At 42.7% G+C, this 17,153-nt stretch overlaps 1 protein-coding gene across 2 annotated transcripts in view; it reads right to left on the reverse strand.

Moving 5' to 3' along the window:
• The window catches only part of lrp2a (low density lipoprotein receptor-related protein 2a), a 61,613-nt gene that overhangs the window by 35,343 nt on the left and 9,117 nt on the right, over nt 1–17,153 (reverse strand). Inside the window, exons 6-28 of one of the 2 annotated variants that reach the window (XM_079519091.1) lie at nt 16,387–16,500; nt 16,022–16,138; nt 15,302–15,445; nt 15,010–15,129; nt 14,176–14,307; nt 13,154–13,323; nt 11,629–11,852; nt 10,959–11,165; nt 10,667–10,869; nt 10,049–10,189; nt 8,836–9,039; nt 7,963–8,155; nt 6,667–6,792; nt 6,112–6,242; nt 5,716–5,853; nt 5,329–5,610; nt 4,474–4,713; nt 4,166–4,285; nt 3,588–3,704; nt 2,820–3,200; nt 2,429–2,443; nt 1,922–2,170; nt 115–326 (exon numbers count right to left, since the gene is read on the reverse strand). In XM_079519091.1, coding sequence (XP_079375217.1) covers nt 115–326; nt 1,922–2,170; nt 2,429–2,443; nt 2,820–3,200; nt 3,588–3,704; nt 4,166–4,285; nt 4,474–4,713; nt 5,329–5,610; nt 5,716–5,853; nt 6,112–6,242; nt 6,667–6,792; nt 7,963–8,155; nt 8,836–9,039; nt 10,049–10,189; nt 10,667–10,869; nt 10,959–11,165; nt 11,629–11,852; nt 13,154–13,323; nt 14,176–14,307; nt 15,010–15,129; nt 15,302–15,445; nt 16,022–16,138; nt 16,387–16,500 — 3,980 coding nt within the window. The remainder of the gene's footprint in view (nt 1–114; nt 327–1,921; nt 2,171–2,428; nt 2,444–2,819; nt 3,201–3,587; nt 3,705–4,165; nt 4,286–4,473; nt 4,714–5,328; nt 5,611–5,715; nt 5,854–6,111; nt 6,243–6,666; nt 6,793–7,962; nt 8,156–8,835; nt 9,040–10,048; nt 10,190–10,666; nt 10,870–10,958; nt 11,166–11,628; nt 11,853–13,153; nt 13,324–14,175; nt 14,308–15,009; nt 15,130–15,301; nt 15,446–16,021; nt 16,139–16,386; nt 16,501–17,153) is intronic. The other variant, XM_079519092.1, reaches the window with a different exon arrangement.

Below are 17,153 nucleotides of genomic sequence, written 5' to 3' on the forward strand. Positions count from 1 at the left end.
AGGCTTAGCTCTTAGACTTAGCTGACCACACATCTGTGCACATCCTTCACAATAAACTTGCTACTTAAAGCTATAGATCATAACATAAATTATGCTATGTATGTACTGACTGACCACAGTTCTATCACTGCCATTCTTGTGAGCACTCCAGACTTTGTCCTGGATGGAATCGGACCAGTATATGCGGTCGGTGACTGAGTCGAAATCCAGGGCCACGATGAGGCGCCCGTCCCGAACCACCGAACGGACCACGTTGGGCTGTGTGGTTATATCATCCTGCAAGATCTGATTTCGACTGGCCACCAACAGGAAGGCTTCCCTAGAATCTGTAGACAGACAGACACATAGTCAAACCTATTTGTCATTCTCATTTTAATGATAGTTACTCATCAGCTTGCACATGGCTTCCAAAACCGGCAAAACGTCACAACAGGATAGAAAATAGATAGACCCCACTCACATAGCTCTGGTTGGGGAATGCACTCGTGTTGGTATAATGGGCTATTGTATTATATAAGCCTTTCAGCGGGTTATCTGTATGGAAGATGGTCTCATGTCGGGCACGCTCCTCATAAGCAGCCCTTTGTTGGTGATTATGTCCTAATTACCCCAACGAGAGCCACTGAGTGACATATATGTTATTTGTCTTATCTAAAGAAATCAGAGCTGTGTGAAGAGAGAGTGGAGAAGAAAGACAGTGTGTCAGCCTAGCTGTCTGGGGGCCAAGCCCCCCTCTACGTTACAGATAATTCCTGCCCGGCAGCCACCACAGTAGGGAAGGCTGAGGTCTGTGTGGGCCAATCTCAGTGACATCCTCATCCCCATCTCCTGGGGAAACAGGCTTGATCCAACAACTGCTACTGTAATTGCCATCTTCTTAATTTGCAAGAATATGATTTTGCAGGACAATGTCAGATTAGAAATATGAACCGATATTGCTCACAGCTTCAAATACTCTCTTATGTCTTCCTATGAGTAATATATTGTATTATACTTTAACATTTCTGTACACATCATCTATCTCTCCCATACCCTTTATTTTATTATTTTTAATAAGTCAAAGTCTTTGAACCTGATTAGACCATATATGGAGCAGCTGCACTCCAGAGGGAAACCCCAAAACAACAAACAGCCAGTATCCCGTTCTCAAAAATGGATTATATTGTTAATTTTTATTTATTTGGTGGATGATGAATGGTTGGAAGAAGAGGATGAGGAGAATGCCAAACCAAACGAGAGATATGTTACATTGTCCAAAGAAGATCTCGATAACTTAGAAAAGTCTGGAATTAAGTCGGTATAGTGAAGTCAACTACTTGGGCAAAGAAAATAGCTGATCTACAAGTTCACAACGCGTCGCCACCGACACGTTGTAAGCTTGTAGATCAGTTATTTTCGCCACACGACACGGTCGTACAACAGAGCATATCTTGAATTCCTCCCACTGCACCGGGCCGGCTTTGACATGTGAGGTGAGACGGAGCATCAGAGCGCAGCTTTGAATCAACAGGGACTATTTAATGTCTCAGTGAAATTAACTCTTCTATTTACAGGGAAACAGAGGCCGAAACCTTTCGGTTATTTTGATAATGAATTGCGCCACAATATGAATTTATTTTGATGTGTTTTGTATTGTTGGTAACTGTTGTATAATCACTTCACTTCACTTCAGTGATGCTTGCGGAACTCGTCTACGTCTCGTTCCTGACCGCATCATTGTCGTGCCAATAATCACGGTAAAGCACACCCTCGACTGTAATATTGCTTAATTAAGTCATTATGCAGCATGTGTGGTGTGTCAGGTGTAATGAAACGCTGTATCATATCTCCCTATGTTAATTAATTCTGAGGATTTTGCTGTTCCTGGACTGTTGCTGTTCCTACTCTACAAAACCAAGGTTCTAGACATATCCATCCCTACCTGAGGCCTTGCACGTGCGTTGGTCTATTTCCAGAGTGTAGCCATCCTGGCAGTGGCAGCGGAAGGAGCCTCTCTCATTAAAGCAATGCTGGCTACACAGTCCGGGGGGATTACACTCGTCTACATCGTCACATGTCTTGGAGTCATTGCTCAGTTGATAGCCCATAGGGCAATGGCACTGAGACCCAAAGGGTCCCTGGATGCACCCATGGGTGCAGCCAGCATTGTTGTCTGAACAGCTCTCTTGATCTGCGTGGAGGGGATGGAAAGAGTGAGTTATGGCCACAAAATGAAACGCATTTAAAAAAAAGTGAATGGACAACGCAAGAAATAACTGCACGAGTAGAAACTTCTGCTTGAGTTATTAATTTGCATGCTTTAGTAATGTACATGCTTTATTAATGTACATGCTTTCATCATCATCATCATCATCACTGAGCATCAACTGATGTACATCAGCATGCAGCTTTAGAACGTATACTCTATTTCTACTCTACTTGTTCCTACCTGGTAAATGCTCATCTGAAAGTTTTGAGGAGGGCAAGAGAGGAAAATCACAGATCATTTTAAGTTAATACAAATCAAATCACACACATGCATGATTTGAACACAAGAGTACAAAAAAAGACAGCAAACAACAACAACTTTAACTATTGTTTTCCTCTCGTTAAATGATGAAGAATTTAACAGGTGACTTAATGTCAAATCATCATGAAACAAAAACAAAAAATAACAGCAGGAATATGAATCATTAACACAGTGTAGAAATCCAATTAAATATCAGGATGAGGCCATTCATGAAATGAAATGTTACATAATAATCCTGACGGTTTTGACAGAGAAGCAATGTATCGCACTGTACAGTATGGCTGATGTAACACCCGGAGGGAACACTTACTGCAGAGTGGAGACTCATCAGCATCGTTGGGGCAATCGGGGGTGTTGTCACACACACGGGTGAGATTGATGCAGACACTGTGGCCCGGGCACTGCCACTGCCAGCTTGGGCACCGAAAAGGCGGAGCCGGGCAGTCGCGCTCGTCGCTCATGTCCCTGCAGTCGTTGTCCCCGTCGCAGATCCAACTGGTGTACACGCAGTTGCCGTTGTCGCAGCGGAAGAGCGAGCTGGGGCAAGTGCGAGGCGCGCAGGCGTGATGCTCGTCAGAGCCATCTTCACAGTCTGGGTGGCCGTCACACTCCCAGTGAGAGGGGATGCAGCTTCCGTCTGACTGGCACTGGAACTCTGTCTCATGGTGGCACATCCCTGGGGGCCTGGTTGCTAATGGCACAGTAGTAACATGGAACAGAGAATGGTTTGACCATAGACAGCAAGTTACAGTTGGGTGCCACCGATATTGTCCCTTATCATTTGACCCATTTAGGCCTGATTTTCACGATTTTTCAAAAATAGCAGACCTACAAGCTCGTAGCGCGCCACTCGGTGGCGCGCTATGAGCTTGTAGATCTGCTATTTTTCAATAGCTAAATTATAACATAATGTTTAAAACACCAAAAGGGGTTTTGCGCAGATCACGCAAACCTCAGCAAAAAGAAAAGGACAATATCGATGGCCTCCAACTGTATGAAAAAAAACAGTTTGGTGCTGCAACAATCATCAGTAGTATGGTTACACAACGGCCACATAGAAGGTGAGCGAAACACTTACGACAGCCAGACTCATCTGAGCGATCATTACAGTCAAAGACCCCGTCACATCGGTAGAAGGTGTTGACACATTGATGACCATTGGAACACTTGAACTCATACACAGTGCAGTTGTAAACTGAAAGAGAGCCAGTAGAACATGCATGTTCGTTTAGCTTTACCAAGGTATACAGAAATTATTTGTTGTGTTTTAATACATGTATTTAATACATTATTAATGTATGTAGAAGTTATTATTGTGTAAAAAGCATATCAATGTTGCTTTTCACAGTACTGACACGTTAACATAAGCGTGTCAGTTGTTCTTAAGTCCAGTCCCAAGATAAGAATTTCTGACAATAAGAATCTTATCATAATCTGAGTAAATCGTTAGATCGTTAGATGACCAATCCCAAAATCTTCAATCTCACCTTGTAATAGGAGTTGAATGAATAAATGGACTTAAAGTGACCTACTGTGCTACGCTATACCCTAAGCAAACCTGACTGCACATGACCAATGATATAAACAACAATATGTGTGCAGTCATTGTCATTGAGAGGCAGAGTCAAGTGTATTTCAGGCAAACAAACAACTCACTGCAGCCCTGCTCGTCAGCTCCATCAGCACAGTCCCTGTCCCCATCACACACGTATTTGGGGTCGATGCAGCGGTGGTCAGGACATTGAAACTGCTCTGGCTGGCATGTGGTTGACAGATCTGTCAACATATCCAACAGTAAGACACATTACTGTAAACTAAAACACATTATCGGTAAATACAGTATCACATGATCGACAACAACGGGTAAAGATGAAAAGGTTTCTTGGAAAGGGCACTCTGCGTTCCTTCCAGTCAATTTGATTCAGTTATCTTAACTTGACTTTATGCATGTAAAGGGAACTCACGGCAGTCCAACTCGTCTGAGCCATCCCCGCAGTCATTATCAGTGTCACACCGCCAGGTGTTTGGGATGCAGCGATAGTTGGCACAGGTAAATTGGTTGGCAGGGCAAGTGCTAGGAATGAGGGTGGGACAGTTCTGTTCATCACTGCCATCAAAGCAGTCATTGTGCCCATCGCAGCGCCACTTCCCAGGCACGCAGTGCTGGTTGGCACAGGTGAACGCAGAGGGAGAGCAAGTGATGTCTGCAAAACAGTACGAATGACAATGTTCATTAAGCATTCCAGCATTCTAATGTGCCAGATTACATTGCATTATTCAACTGTGGACGGGTCAATGCGGTCCAATGGGCTCGAATAGCTCTATGCACACACACCATTTTGGGAAGAACTTGGGCCCCTTCCCAACTTCCTTCACAGGTGTTACCGCTGATACTAATGAAGGCTCTGTTCCATTCTGGTCAAACAGAGTCATGGTGCTGCTATAGTGCGTGTTGGCTCACTGAACTCTGCTACACCAGTGGGTCTCAAAGTGTCCTTGAGTGGGTTCCAAATGGCCCTATGTGGGAGTGTAACTCTGAGAGTGTACAAATGAAACAAAACATTTGTACACTCTCAGAGTTATGGGGGTCCTTGAAATTAAAAAGTTTGAAAACCACTGCACACTAAATAGTTGAACCCCTTTGAAAACAAGTCACTGCAACTCAAGGTTCTATGCTCTAGTGAAAAAAAACGTTTTAAAGAAAAAGGAACAGATCCTTAAGTATCATCGGTAACACCTGTGAAGGAAGTAGGGAGAGGTATTCTGTGTGCATATAGGGCATCAACCACAGTACAGTAGGAGAAAACTGATGCATTTACTGTTTGCTCCGCAGTCTAATTCATCGCTGTTGTCATAACAGTCATCAAGGCCATCACATCTGTAGCTGATGGGCACACATTTGCCGTTGCTGCAGGAGAAGGCGTTGGCTCCACACTGAACTGTCGGGGGCTCATTGGATGGGTCCTCCACACAGGCCCTCTGGTTGGGCGCCAGCTTCATGCCATATGGGCACCCACATATCCTCTGGGAATCTGGCACTGGGAAGCAGAAGTGGCTGCAGTCGCCATTTGGATTTGTCTGCCTGTTGCAGGCGTTGGTACCTGGGAGTGGGAATAGTATAGACAATACACATCACTGGAAGTGATGCAAAAATGTTGCCACACATGAACAGAATAATGAGTGCACTGGTAAGTAAGGCAGCTCACCAATCTGAGTGTTGGAGTTGAAAGACTTGACATGGATGATGTGGCTGATTCCTCTCCTGATAATGATCTGCTCCCCACCGTCAGTCTTGCGCACACGCACAATGGCACGCAGGCGCCAGTCAGTGAAATATGCATAGTCTTAATGGGTTAAACACAGAAATCATCGTGCAAGTGAGACATGTTAATAATACCAGAGCACGACCAGAGCTACTTCATCTCTCATCACCTACAGTCAATGAATGGTTAGTTTGACAGTAATTGTTCATTTAAAGCATTTAAAGCACTGAAGCAAGAACTACAAGCCATCCTTGTGTCCACTACAGTATACAGTATATTCCACTCATGATAAAACTGCTCAACATTTCATATCATACAGTGAATTAGCAATTGTATTACCTTCAAAAATGGTGAGGCCAAAGGGATGGGATATCTGACTGATTCGGCCCAGAGACAGTCTGTTCTGTCCATCAAAAGTACTGTGCTCAATTTTATCAAAGAAGGCATCCACCCAATACAGACGCATAGAGCTGTGAAAAGAAAAAGAAAAAACGTCACACAAGCAATATGTCAGAAAACTCATTAGAGAAGACCACTCGTATAATACATGTCATACTCTCTCTCTCACTCTTTAATTTGGGTCATCATGACATAATAAATAAATAGTGATTTGTTAATAAATACTTTCCAACAAATACTTTCCAAGAATCTTCTGATCTATCTATACAAGCTGTCATTGCTATATATATAGATGGGTGAATGAATAATTCCATGACATTATCACATACTTATTGTACTATTGGCCACCCTATAGCCCACATACCACATACTCCCACACATGTACTGTATACAAGAACAAAAGCCATCGGCCTAACTTGTCAGAGAAGGAAGAATGGTATAAGAATGGTGGGTACATGCAACTTTGAACCAGTGGTTCTGGGACCATTTGCTCACCTCCAGTCAATGGCCAGGCCATTTGGCCATCCAAGAGTAGTGTTCACAATAGACAGGGCATGTGACCCATCACACCAAGCTCTCATGATCTTTGCTGGACGGTACCAGTCAGTCCAAAATATGTATCTGGCAAGTAAACACGCGCACACGCACACGCACACGCACACGCACACACACACACACACACACACACACACAGAATAAAACACAGTGTCACGCAATAAAGTAGCATTGATAAATAATATCTACAAGGCCAAAAACGTTTTTTTCTAACGAATGCTGACATTTTATTTTTGAGAGCTTCATAGAGCTTTTCTATTTAAGCCAAGATCTTAGTGTTCATTGCAATACCAGCTTTCATGCTGAACTAATCTTGGTTATATGACACAGAGCTATTGGAAATATAACCACTTCTTCTAGAAAGAAGGTTTCTTGTGGAATCTGATGAATGTTGGGAGTGGGACACATGTGGTATGTAATTGCAAGTGGCCAGTTAAGCTAAAGCTTCCACGTTCTATAGCTGAGACAAATTGTAACTGACAAGAAGAACAAGCTGAGACAAAGACATTATCAACAGCATCAGATGGCATGTTATTACTGTACATCTGATTTCACATTTCTGCAGCACTTAAGCAATTATTGTTCTTTTTCATTGCCACTATACTCTAAATTAATAGAGCTAAATAGCTAAATGAATTACCTCTAATATAAGTAACTGTATGTCATAAATACATCTGTAATGCCCTCAGGTGGCACAGAGGTAGGCCAGTATGTGACCTCCACCGCAGAGTCTATAGGGGTTTTGAAACCACCGCGGGTGCGTCCGACTATGTCGAGCATCTATCTATAGGAACACAATTGCCTCGTGTTCGGGAGAGGGAAGCCAGGCGGGGAGGGTGATATTTGTCACTGCATGGCAAGTGTTGGGTGGTGGGGCTCCTCACTGGCAGGTGAGCCAGTAGGATACAACAGCAGTAGCAACACACCGAAATGTGTGTGGAGGGATTAATTGGCATAATGTCTATGACTAAAATCTGTAAGATATGCAGGTATGTGGGGCATGGCAATAGATGCAAGCTGAAGACCTGTTGCATGTCTCTCTACTATCCAATAAAACTGCCAAACCACTTAGCATCCCTCCTTAGCAACCCTATACTGGGGTAACAATTGCTGAAGTTAGTAGGATTAAATAGTAGTAAAATAGTAATAAAAGTAGTTAAAATACTTCTTTATCCGATATACAGAACACCCCTACGACCTATAACCTTTCAATATCAAGTAATTCTATCTTGATACCCAATGACAGGATGCACCACGATGGATCTGGGGTTGTTGAGGTTGCGTACGATAGCTCTCCTGGACTTGTCGGCCACCTTCATGACTGATATGCTTCTGTAGCGAGGGTCAGTCCAGTAGAGGTTCTTTGAAATCCAGTCGTAAGCCAGGTCCTCCACTCCTTCCACCCTATTGGCTGCCAGTACCTCCCTGCCTGTGCAGATCAGAGGATTCAGGCCACCATTTAAGCAGAGATGAAAGGAGGAACACATTTAAATAAATAGGCTGTCAGCTTGCATTTTCCCCATGTAGACCTGACAGAGAAAGCTAGAGCTGTCCCAAAAATAACAGCACTGACCAGAGCAGTGAGGTTTTGCTTTCTTTTTCAAAGTGAGTCTTCATGGATTTCTAGGGTAAACAAGTAACTTTCTCTGTAAGACATTAAGGTCAAGTGAGAAGATTAAAACGCTAAAAACGCCCTGTGGAATAGATTTCATGAGTTGTTCGTTAACGTTAATTTCGAGGGCATGACTTTGAGCTGTTCAACACTGTCTGCACCCCATCATACAAAACATTAGCCGGTCTGGGTGCTCACGTTGGGGGTGTGTAGATGGGCTATTTTCGGTGTACTAAATCACGCAAAACGAAATTATATAAAACCCTTAAATCCCTGTTAAAGGCTGGCTGGATCACATGGTAAAACTCTCTAATAGGAAAGATATTATCCAAGGATGTAAATAACAATCCAAATCCAAATATATGAAGTATTGATTCTCTGTCATACTCCATGCTAAATACTTCCCAATTATAAATAAAACTTTATGATTGTGTAATGGTATTTGTTAAGTACTACTATCAAGCATCATCAGCTAAATTAATAGATTAGATTCTCACCAGTCCCATCCACTTTCTGCTTATAGATGATATCTTTGAGTGTATCTGAGAAGAAGATGCAATCATCCTCTGCACTGAAGTCAATCCCAACAAAGGATGAGGGTGCTCCAGTGATGGGAAGGATGATATCCTCCTGAGATGAGAGGTTGAAAGGGATGCCTCTGACAGCCAGCTGGCTGGAGAATAGCAGGAACTGCCTGACGGCTGCAGAGAGGAACCGAGACCAGTAGCATTAGGATAACAGAAAATAAATTTGTGACACACATGATGCTATATGCCCTTGTGTGTGTTAGGACCATGGAAGACGACTTCTACACACAAGATCATTTAATTTATGGATCACAGAGGGACATTTAAGTGTCATAGGAGCAACAGCAGTACGAATGAAACTCAGGAGAGGTACAGTTGAGTAGGAGTCAAGAACCAAACCTCTTTTAATTAAATTAAAGATGAAGTGAAATAATGAGCTTAGACATACTGTAGAGTAGACATATACAATATTCCAGATGCATAGAAGACACATGTACAAACGCATGAACGAGACAGGAAGCATCAACTAACTTCCTCTGTGATTGGCCGATCTTTGCATAACGTTTGTAGTAGCTTTATTAATGATAATCGATGATGTCACTGGTAGGCTGCAGGTTTCTTAACTGTCCACAGCCCTCCTCTGAGACACAGAGCAAATACCCGGTAGACAGAAATTGTACCATATTATAATTGGAGCAATGGAGATATTTATATCTCCAATGTATCTCCACTATTTATATGAAAATAGATTAGAAATGGGTGAAGTGGTGACTACCTTTTGGATTTAGCCAAAAGTTAATCTGGGTGTGTAGTGTAGACCATGGCAATAAATAAGTTCTCCCAGACAGTGGTAGCATGTAAACAATAAACAATCCTAGCACATAGCCTTGTGCTAGCCTGCATATAGCCCTGTGTAGATGATTCAATAAATAATCTACCCATATGCCATATGACAAAACAGCAACAACAAACAACCATGATGCTATTCTGATCAAGGTTGTTTGAGTGCTGTGGTTTGGCCAAATCCAGACTCCAGGAAGAAATTATCTCTATCACTGGCAGGAGAAGCACACTGTTGATTCAGGTCCTTTTCTGGTGACCCTTGACTCCCATTTCTCTGTTTAGAGGAGTTCAGTCCAGGGAACTCTTATGTTGAACCTCGGTTTTGCTTTGTATTTCTTACCTACACATCTTTTGCCATCATTATGCAGGTCATAACCCATGCGACACTTGCAGCGGTAACCCAGCCCTCCGTTGTCACTCCTGTGACTCAGAACGCAGATCTGTTCACATCCACCCTTGTCTTCACCACAGGGGTTTGGCACTGTCAAAAATAATAACAAAATAAGCTGCAGGATTCTTTTGTTTTTGATTGTATGATTCCAACAGAAAAATGCAGCATTCACATTAGGGCTTTCACTTCTAGTGATTATTACTACTGGTAGTTGACTAGTTGCCTAGTTTACTAGTCGACTAGTTGTTTAACTAACTAACTACTAAAAAAAACTTTTTAAATAATATTTGTACATTTAAAAATTGTGTACATTGGTGACTATAAGCATTCTAGCTGATCTGGAAGCCTACAAAAACGGGAGGGAAAATAAACGCTTTTTTTCCTTCTTATCAACTAGTCAACTAGTACCAACAAGGTCAACTAGTGGATTTACTAGTCGACTAGTTGCTTAAAGCCCTAATTCACATTTAAAAAGCTTCCCAAGCAATAGGGACTAGAGATTGTATAAGTGACTATCAAGACAATATTTGTACAGTTGTATGTATGTCCTTATAGTCAGGGGCTTACCAGTTGGTTGTCTTAACTGGTGTATCACTGTTACCCCATGTGGGGTCTGTGCTGTTGAGTAAAGCACTTGAGGACTGCTGTCAAAGAACTTGTTCGCTTTCATCACAGCCATCTTGGTCCAGTCAGTGAAATAGACATTGTGTTCAAACAGACAGATGCCAAATGGATGAGGGACCACAGAGCCTCCATGAACCACCGTTTTTCTAAAAGGTTTGAGGACAGACTTATATCATAATACTGGCAGATGAAACACAAAATGACATGAATCCATATGAACATCTGTTAGGTTTACCTATGAAGGCCATCATATGTTGTGGTTTCAATGTAATCATAGCGACTATCAACCCAGTAGATGCGCTTGGCCTCATAGTCCAGAGTGATACCGGCTGGCCAACCCAGTTTGCTCCTGATGATCCCATAGCGGTTGGTGCCATCCATATACGCCCTCTCCAGTCCTGGCTCTCCATTCTGCGCATTCCAGTCAGAGAAGAACATAAACCTGAGAAAGAAAGAGGAAAAACCTGGAAACTGGGCTTGTTCAATCAGGGTTGCTTCTTGCACCTGCGCTTATATGGATACCTAGACAAGCATTCGACCTAAGACAAGAGGTTGAATGATAAGAGGATTTCCTTTTTTTTTCTTCTTTTTAATTAAGTTTCACATCCAGAACATTACTTTTTGTCTCCAGGTGGGTGGCTGTGAATCTTACCTAAGAAATTGTACATTCATTTAAGCTAAGAAATGTATGTGTGGCCACCTGGCTCTATCTCCCCCTTGAACTATACTATTGGATTACAATGAGGGTCATCACTTACATTGCTCCTCACTAATCCATCCAGGGCAATCTGCTAATCTCCCTCACACACACATACACACACATTATTCCATGCCAACGAAGCATGACACAGATACTGTACTTCGGGACTGCGGCTAGATGGGTGGGAGATGAAGCATGTGCTTACCCGACAGCGGGGTCCACGGCCAACCCTCTAGGGTTTCCCAGGTTTTCGGTGATCAGTGTGACCCGGTTACTGCCATCAAAGTCCACCATGTCAATCCGGTTGACGCTTGCCTCCACTACATACAGTTTGTTGTTCACCCAGTCGACTGCCAGGTTCTCAGGGTGGTCAACTGATACATTTAAAACCACCTGCAAGTTGGAACCGTCCATATCCACAGAGAACACCTGTCCACAAAAGATAGCATTGTTGTTAAGAGAGAGGCGGCCCAAGGTGGTCAGAGAGCTAAGGGAATAAACTGAGGTATGAGTCTACCGTGGTCAAGAAGCAGAATAAAATGGCTACCAGTATCTCACCATTCAAAAACTTTGAAGGTATTAAATCCTGTTAAAGTATGAATAATAGGGGACAAAATCGTTTCAAACACTAGTATGCTGTTTATAAGGAACTGCAAAAATCAGCACATGAACTTTGGTGGATTATTTAGTCATCTTCTCAGCCTGACCACATCTTGGTAGTGCTTTATAGCTTAGAGTGGGACGTTTCTGTAAACTACTGTACTATCCTGCTCATGCTAAGATGCACTAGTTTCTCAGGCTTGAAGCCTTGGCACCACGCAGCTAGCGAGGGGTATACTCCTCTTTCCAGCTCTGGTTCTTTTGACACAGGATCTAGACGTCTGAGAAGCAGGCTTTCTCAACTGACCTGTTTAAAAAGAAACTGAAGATGTGGAAATAGCCTGGTAGTTTAACCTTTCTGGTTACATTCACATGCCCTGTTTGTGGTCTCCCCTGCATTTAATCCGTTGACATGCCGCCACAGAGGTGGCTGATATACACACAGATACCCAGTCCCAATTATGTCCCCAGCTTTTCTTCCCGGTGGCAGCGGTTCAATCCAAGAGAAGCCGAGGCATAGACAGCACAAAGCCCTTTGAGCTGGCCAAAGAATGCATATAGCTGGACAGACTCCCTGAAAACAAACGCTGCACGATTACCTTGAACATGATCAGGTTACAAAAATTGCACCGTGGTATGTGGACATCATACCAGCACATCAGACAGGTTTCAAGATTAGACAATTTGGATTCCATTCCTGGTCTACTTCCCCTTCATTATGGCTGTGCCACTTGGGAGCCAACAGCTCTCCGTTTATTAGAGTATCCAAAGTGCCGATTTTTAAAAGGATAACCAAAATAGTCCCTGGCCAAAGCATTTCCTCTACTGCTCCTGTATTTCTTTGCACAATACAGCATTCTATTCTCCACAGACTTGACCTCAGCTTTTGCTTTTGTCTCTGGGGGTTGCGATGTCATGCATGATGCATCCATGGAGTGTTTTAAAGGGGTCCCCGAAGAAGACCTTGCCAAGTCTTTTAAATACATTTTGCAGCCTTTTTCTTTATCTTCTATATTTATTTACCAAGGCCAGCAGCACCTCACCAACACTGGTGTGTGCACCCTTCTCCTGTATGTTTAAAAGGGTAAAGGGGTAACACTGGCTGCTGGAATAGCACAAACCTCTGTTACCTTGTTCTGAGTTGTATCGGTCCAGAAGATTCTATGGAGGAGGAAGTGGAAGTCCACGCCCACAGCAACCCCTCTGTTCTGAGAATGGATCAAAGTACGTTGGTCGTTGCCATGGATGTCACCAATTAGAAGGTCTCTGCCGTTGGAGAAGACTAAAAGAGGGACTCCAGCTACAGAGGGAAACAAAATATAAAGTCAGTTACAAAGTACTGTAATGTAGTCTGTCTTCTGTATTCAGAGCCCCAGACACAGAGAATTCACGTTATATGTTGGGCTAAAAAAATCACACCCGTGTAAAGTGAGGGGCGATCTTATCATCGTACATCATCCTACATCATCTCATTCCGGCCAATCAGAATTTGCGTCCTCACCTTCGTCTTCAATGTTTGTGTTACGCAATGTTTGTGTTTATATGAACACTCAAAATGATCCATTCATTGTCAATGGGATTTAATGTTTGTGTAGGACAAAGTTTGTATTGGCACACTAAAAGCAGGACATGGCCCTTAAAAACAACATTATGGGCTCTCGTCATGTATATAATGCTCAACTCACGCACCACTGGAATTGATCCTGTTACAATATATAACACTGCATGTACAAGTAGATCCCTGACTGAATCTCATGAAGTCAAAGTACTATTGCTTGCCATTGTCATCAGACTTGTTGCTGCTGGGCTAGTGGTCAAAGGCAGAGAGGCTGGTCTCTTAGTCAACACTCTCTTCTGTTACACAAAGGCAAGAGACTGGCTAAAACAACATTTAGTGCGCAACAATGCATCCGAGAGCACAGCAGACACTCAGCAGGGCATGTTGGCAGACAGGACAAGTAGCTAGTCTAAGGGGCCAGAGTTTGGTTGGACATGACCAAATACAAAGAAATGTTTGTTCATTCAAACATTCTGAACTTTTTTTAATCGTTTTGAATATTTTGAATATTTCGCCCTAGAAAATCGAACCCCGCATTCAAAGTTCAGACATAGGAAGAGCATTCTGTTCATAGAGAGAGGAACAGTCACTTACACCTCTGAGTGTCGGCTCTGCAGTATCTGTGCTGTTCCAAGATGTAACCGTCTCGGCAGCTACAATGGTGGCTGCCCGTCCTGTCCTCACACAGCTGGTCACAAACGCCCCACATTGAACAGTCGTCAAAGTCTTCACCATGAAATCAAAGGACAATCACAGCCAACACAGGTCAAAAGACATGTATTCCTTTTCTTCTGAGCTGAGTTAACCACATGTTTGGGTTTTCTACATTTTGTTTTTGTTTCCTACATTTTGTTTTAAATTATTGTTAATTCAAAACATTTTCATAAAACATTCCCCCCAAAAAAGAAAAAAAAATACAAGAAAAATATAAGAAATTCCATAAATTAGAAAACAAATGAATAAGAAGTAATGAAAATAGCCAAGCTCACAAAGCGGCGACGTGTTGTGAGCTTGTAGATCTGCTATTTTCACTAGTTTGGGTCCCAGGCAAACGTCCAATTTCTCTTTTGGGTCTTAAAAAGTTTGGGGACCACTGTTCTGTGTCTGGCTTACCTAATGTTGAACCGCCACAGTATATTTGTTATACTGACTATATATATAAACCTATATTTTTTAAGATTCTAAGATTCTAAGTATAAAATAATGCTTTGTAGTTCAAATCTAAAATGACGCAGATTTCCCGGTTTCAATGGCTTAACCATGTGATCAATTCAGTAGTAATGTCATGGACTCATGGTCAATGGGCTACACGTGTCAGAATGGTACCGTAATCTCATATCAGCAGAGAAGGAACAAGATTTCTCTGAAAGGCCAAAGAATCTTTAGGCAGTAAAACAATGTATGCTGTAATCTGTTAACCATACATACCAATACAAGAGCGACTGTCATTGTTATTGACAATATATCCAGAAGGACAAGAACATGTTCCTCCCTCAGGGGAAGGGTGACAACGATCTTCACAGCTCAGAGATGGACATCTCCAGATACCTGACCCAATGGACAAAATAGTCACGAATGAATACATTTTGTACTTCACACTTGGTACTGAAGGAATTTCGTTTGGTTGCCATGCATCATAGGCTTAATCTTACAGGAAAGCTAAAGAAAGAAAGAAAGAAAGAAAGAAAAATAAACATTGGTACATCATATTGGTACTAACTGCAGTTGCGTCCAGCTGTAGTGTTGGTCTCATCGCCTCCATCGGGGCAGTGGACTGTTCCATCACACAGCTGATCCATGGCGATACACAGACCCGTGGATGGACAAGGCCATTCGCCAGGGTAGCACTCGCGTGGTATATGATCTAGAGGCAAAACAATCAGTCTTCAACTCATCAGTGCCTTGACACAGAGAAAACAGAAACAAATAAGAAGATAGGAGGGCCTGCCACGGAGTGTCATGTGCAAAAGAGAAAGATACAATACAATGTGTTGTACAGGCAACCGTATCTCTCGAGGAATGCAATAGTGAACTCAAGGACAAGGTGACGCAGACTTCATTGTGGGAAATCACTGTCACTTTAAATCAATGGGGGGGAACTGAGTTTTGAGGGGGTAAAAGGTGGGAGGGGGTGCTTGGAGGGCTCCCGTGGCCCATCCTCTAAAAACACACACTCTTCACGGCAGTGTGGAGGAATTCTAAAGCCCTTTGGAAGGCTGCGCGGTCTTGTGCCACAAAGAGGCATTTGAATAACACACTTAAAGGGGCACAGACTCAGTGCCTGGCTAGCCCATAACCACCATGGGGGCTGGAGGTGAATCAGGTTCACACAGATCGCTCGGATTTCCTACCCATTCCACCAAATGTTCAGGGGCTCTATGTCCAATATTGAACATGTGCTAGGTATTTGAAGGGCCGTATTGCTTTAAAGAATCCGTACCACAGCCTTTTTCATCTGCATTGTCCTCGCAGTCATCTTCTCCATCACACAGCCACACTTGATGGATACAGCGGCCACTGGGGCAGGTGAAGTAGCTCCCTCTACAAGTGGGGTATGCTGCCATGAGAGAGAGGAGGAAAACACATAGTAAAGGTCAGGCCAAGTCCAGTTTAAGAGAGCATCTATCCAGGCAAAAATAAACGTTGCTGTCCCAGGAAAAGGTATGTCTGTTTGAAAACAAAGAGTGCAGTGGGAACTGAATGTTCAACACTGAAGCTGTCATAATGTTTGCACTATGAATACAAAATAATATAAATAAGGAAAAAGAGACAAGGAAGAAGAGAAGAGAGTGGGAGGGTACATACTGCAGTCCTGCTCATCACTTCTGTCTCCGCAATCATCGTCATGATCACAGACATAGCGCTGAGGAACACACTCTCCATTGTGACACGGGAACATGCCTGTGCTGCAGTGCAGTGCTAAAGACAGAACATATAAACAAACAAAAGACAGTGATAGGTGATAGGTGAGGTCATCATATGACTTGTAGAGCAGATTCCGCTAAACTGGATTCCAGCCTGATTCACTACGTTCCATGGATTTTTTTTCCACAAAAACAAATCCACTGAACGTAGTGAATAAGGCTGGAACCCAGGCTAGTGGTCCACCACATAATGGAACCCAGGCTAGTAGGCATGTAACGATATATCGTATATCAATATATATCGATATTATATCACGACGATATGTATCGATTTATTAAAAAATAATATCGATTTTTTTTTTTTAGGGGGGCTAGTGTGTGATTTGAAATGTGAGCTGTAATCATATTCCATCATATTCACGTGCTTTTGGAGAGAAATGAGACAGACTCCATGCAGTCACTTTCAGTAGTAGAGGCCTGCAGAGGGGAGCTGTATGTGTCTGTGACACAGGTGATGGTCGTTATTGATGCTCATTAATACATCAAGGAAGGCAATTATGTTTCTGCACTGTCAAATAGGTCTACATCTATCCTAAGATGCCATCAAAGAAAAGAAGAAATGTTAACTCGAGCTAGGTTTAAACATGAAAGCATGTTTACAGTTGTTGCACAGAAATTAAGTAATTTTACATGAAAAGTAATGCTACT

This window comes from Electrona antarctica (assembly GCF_951216825.1).
Source record: "Electrona antarctica genome assembly, chromosome: 13".
Lineage (NCBI taxonomy): Eukaryota > Metazoa > Chordata > Actinopteri > Myctophiformes > Myctophidae > Electrona > Electrona antarctica.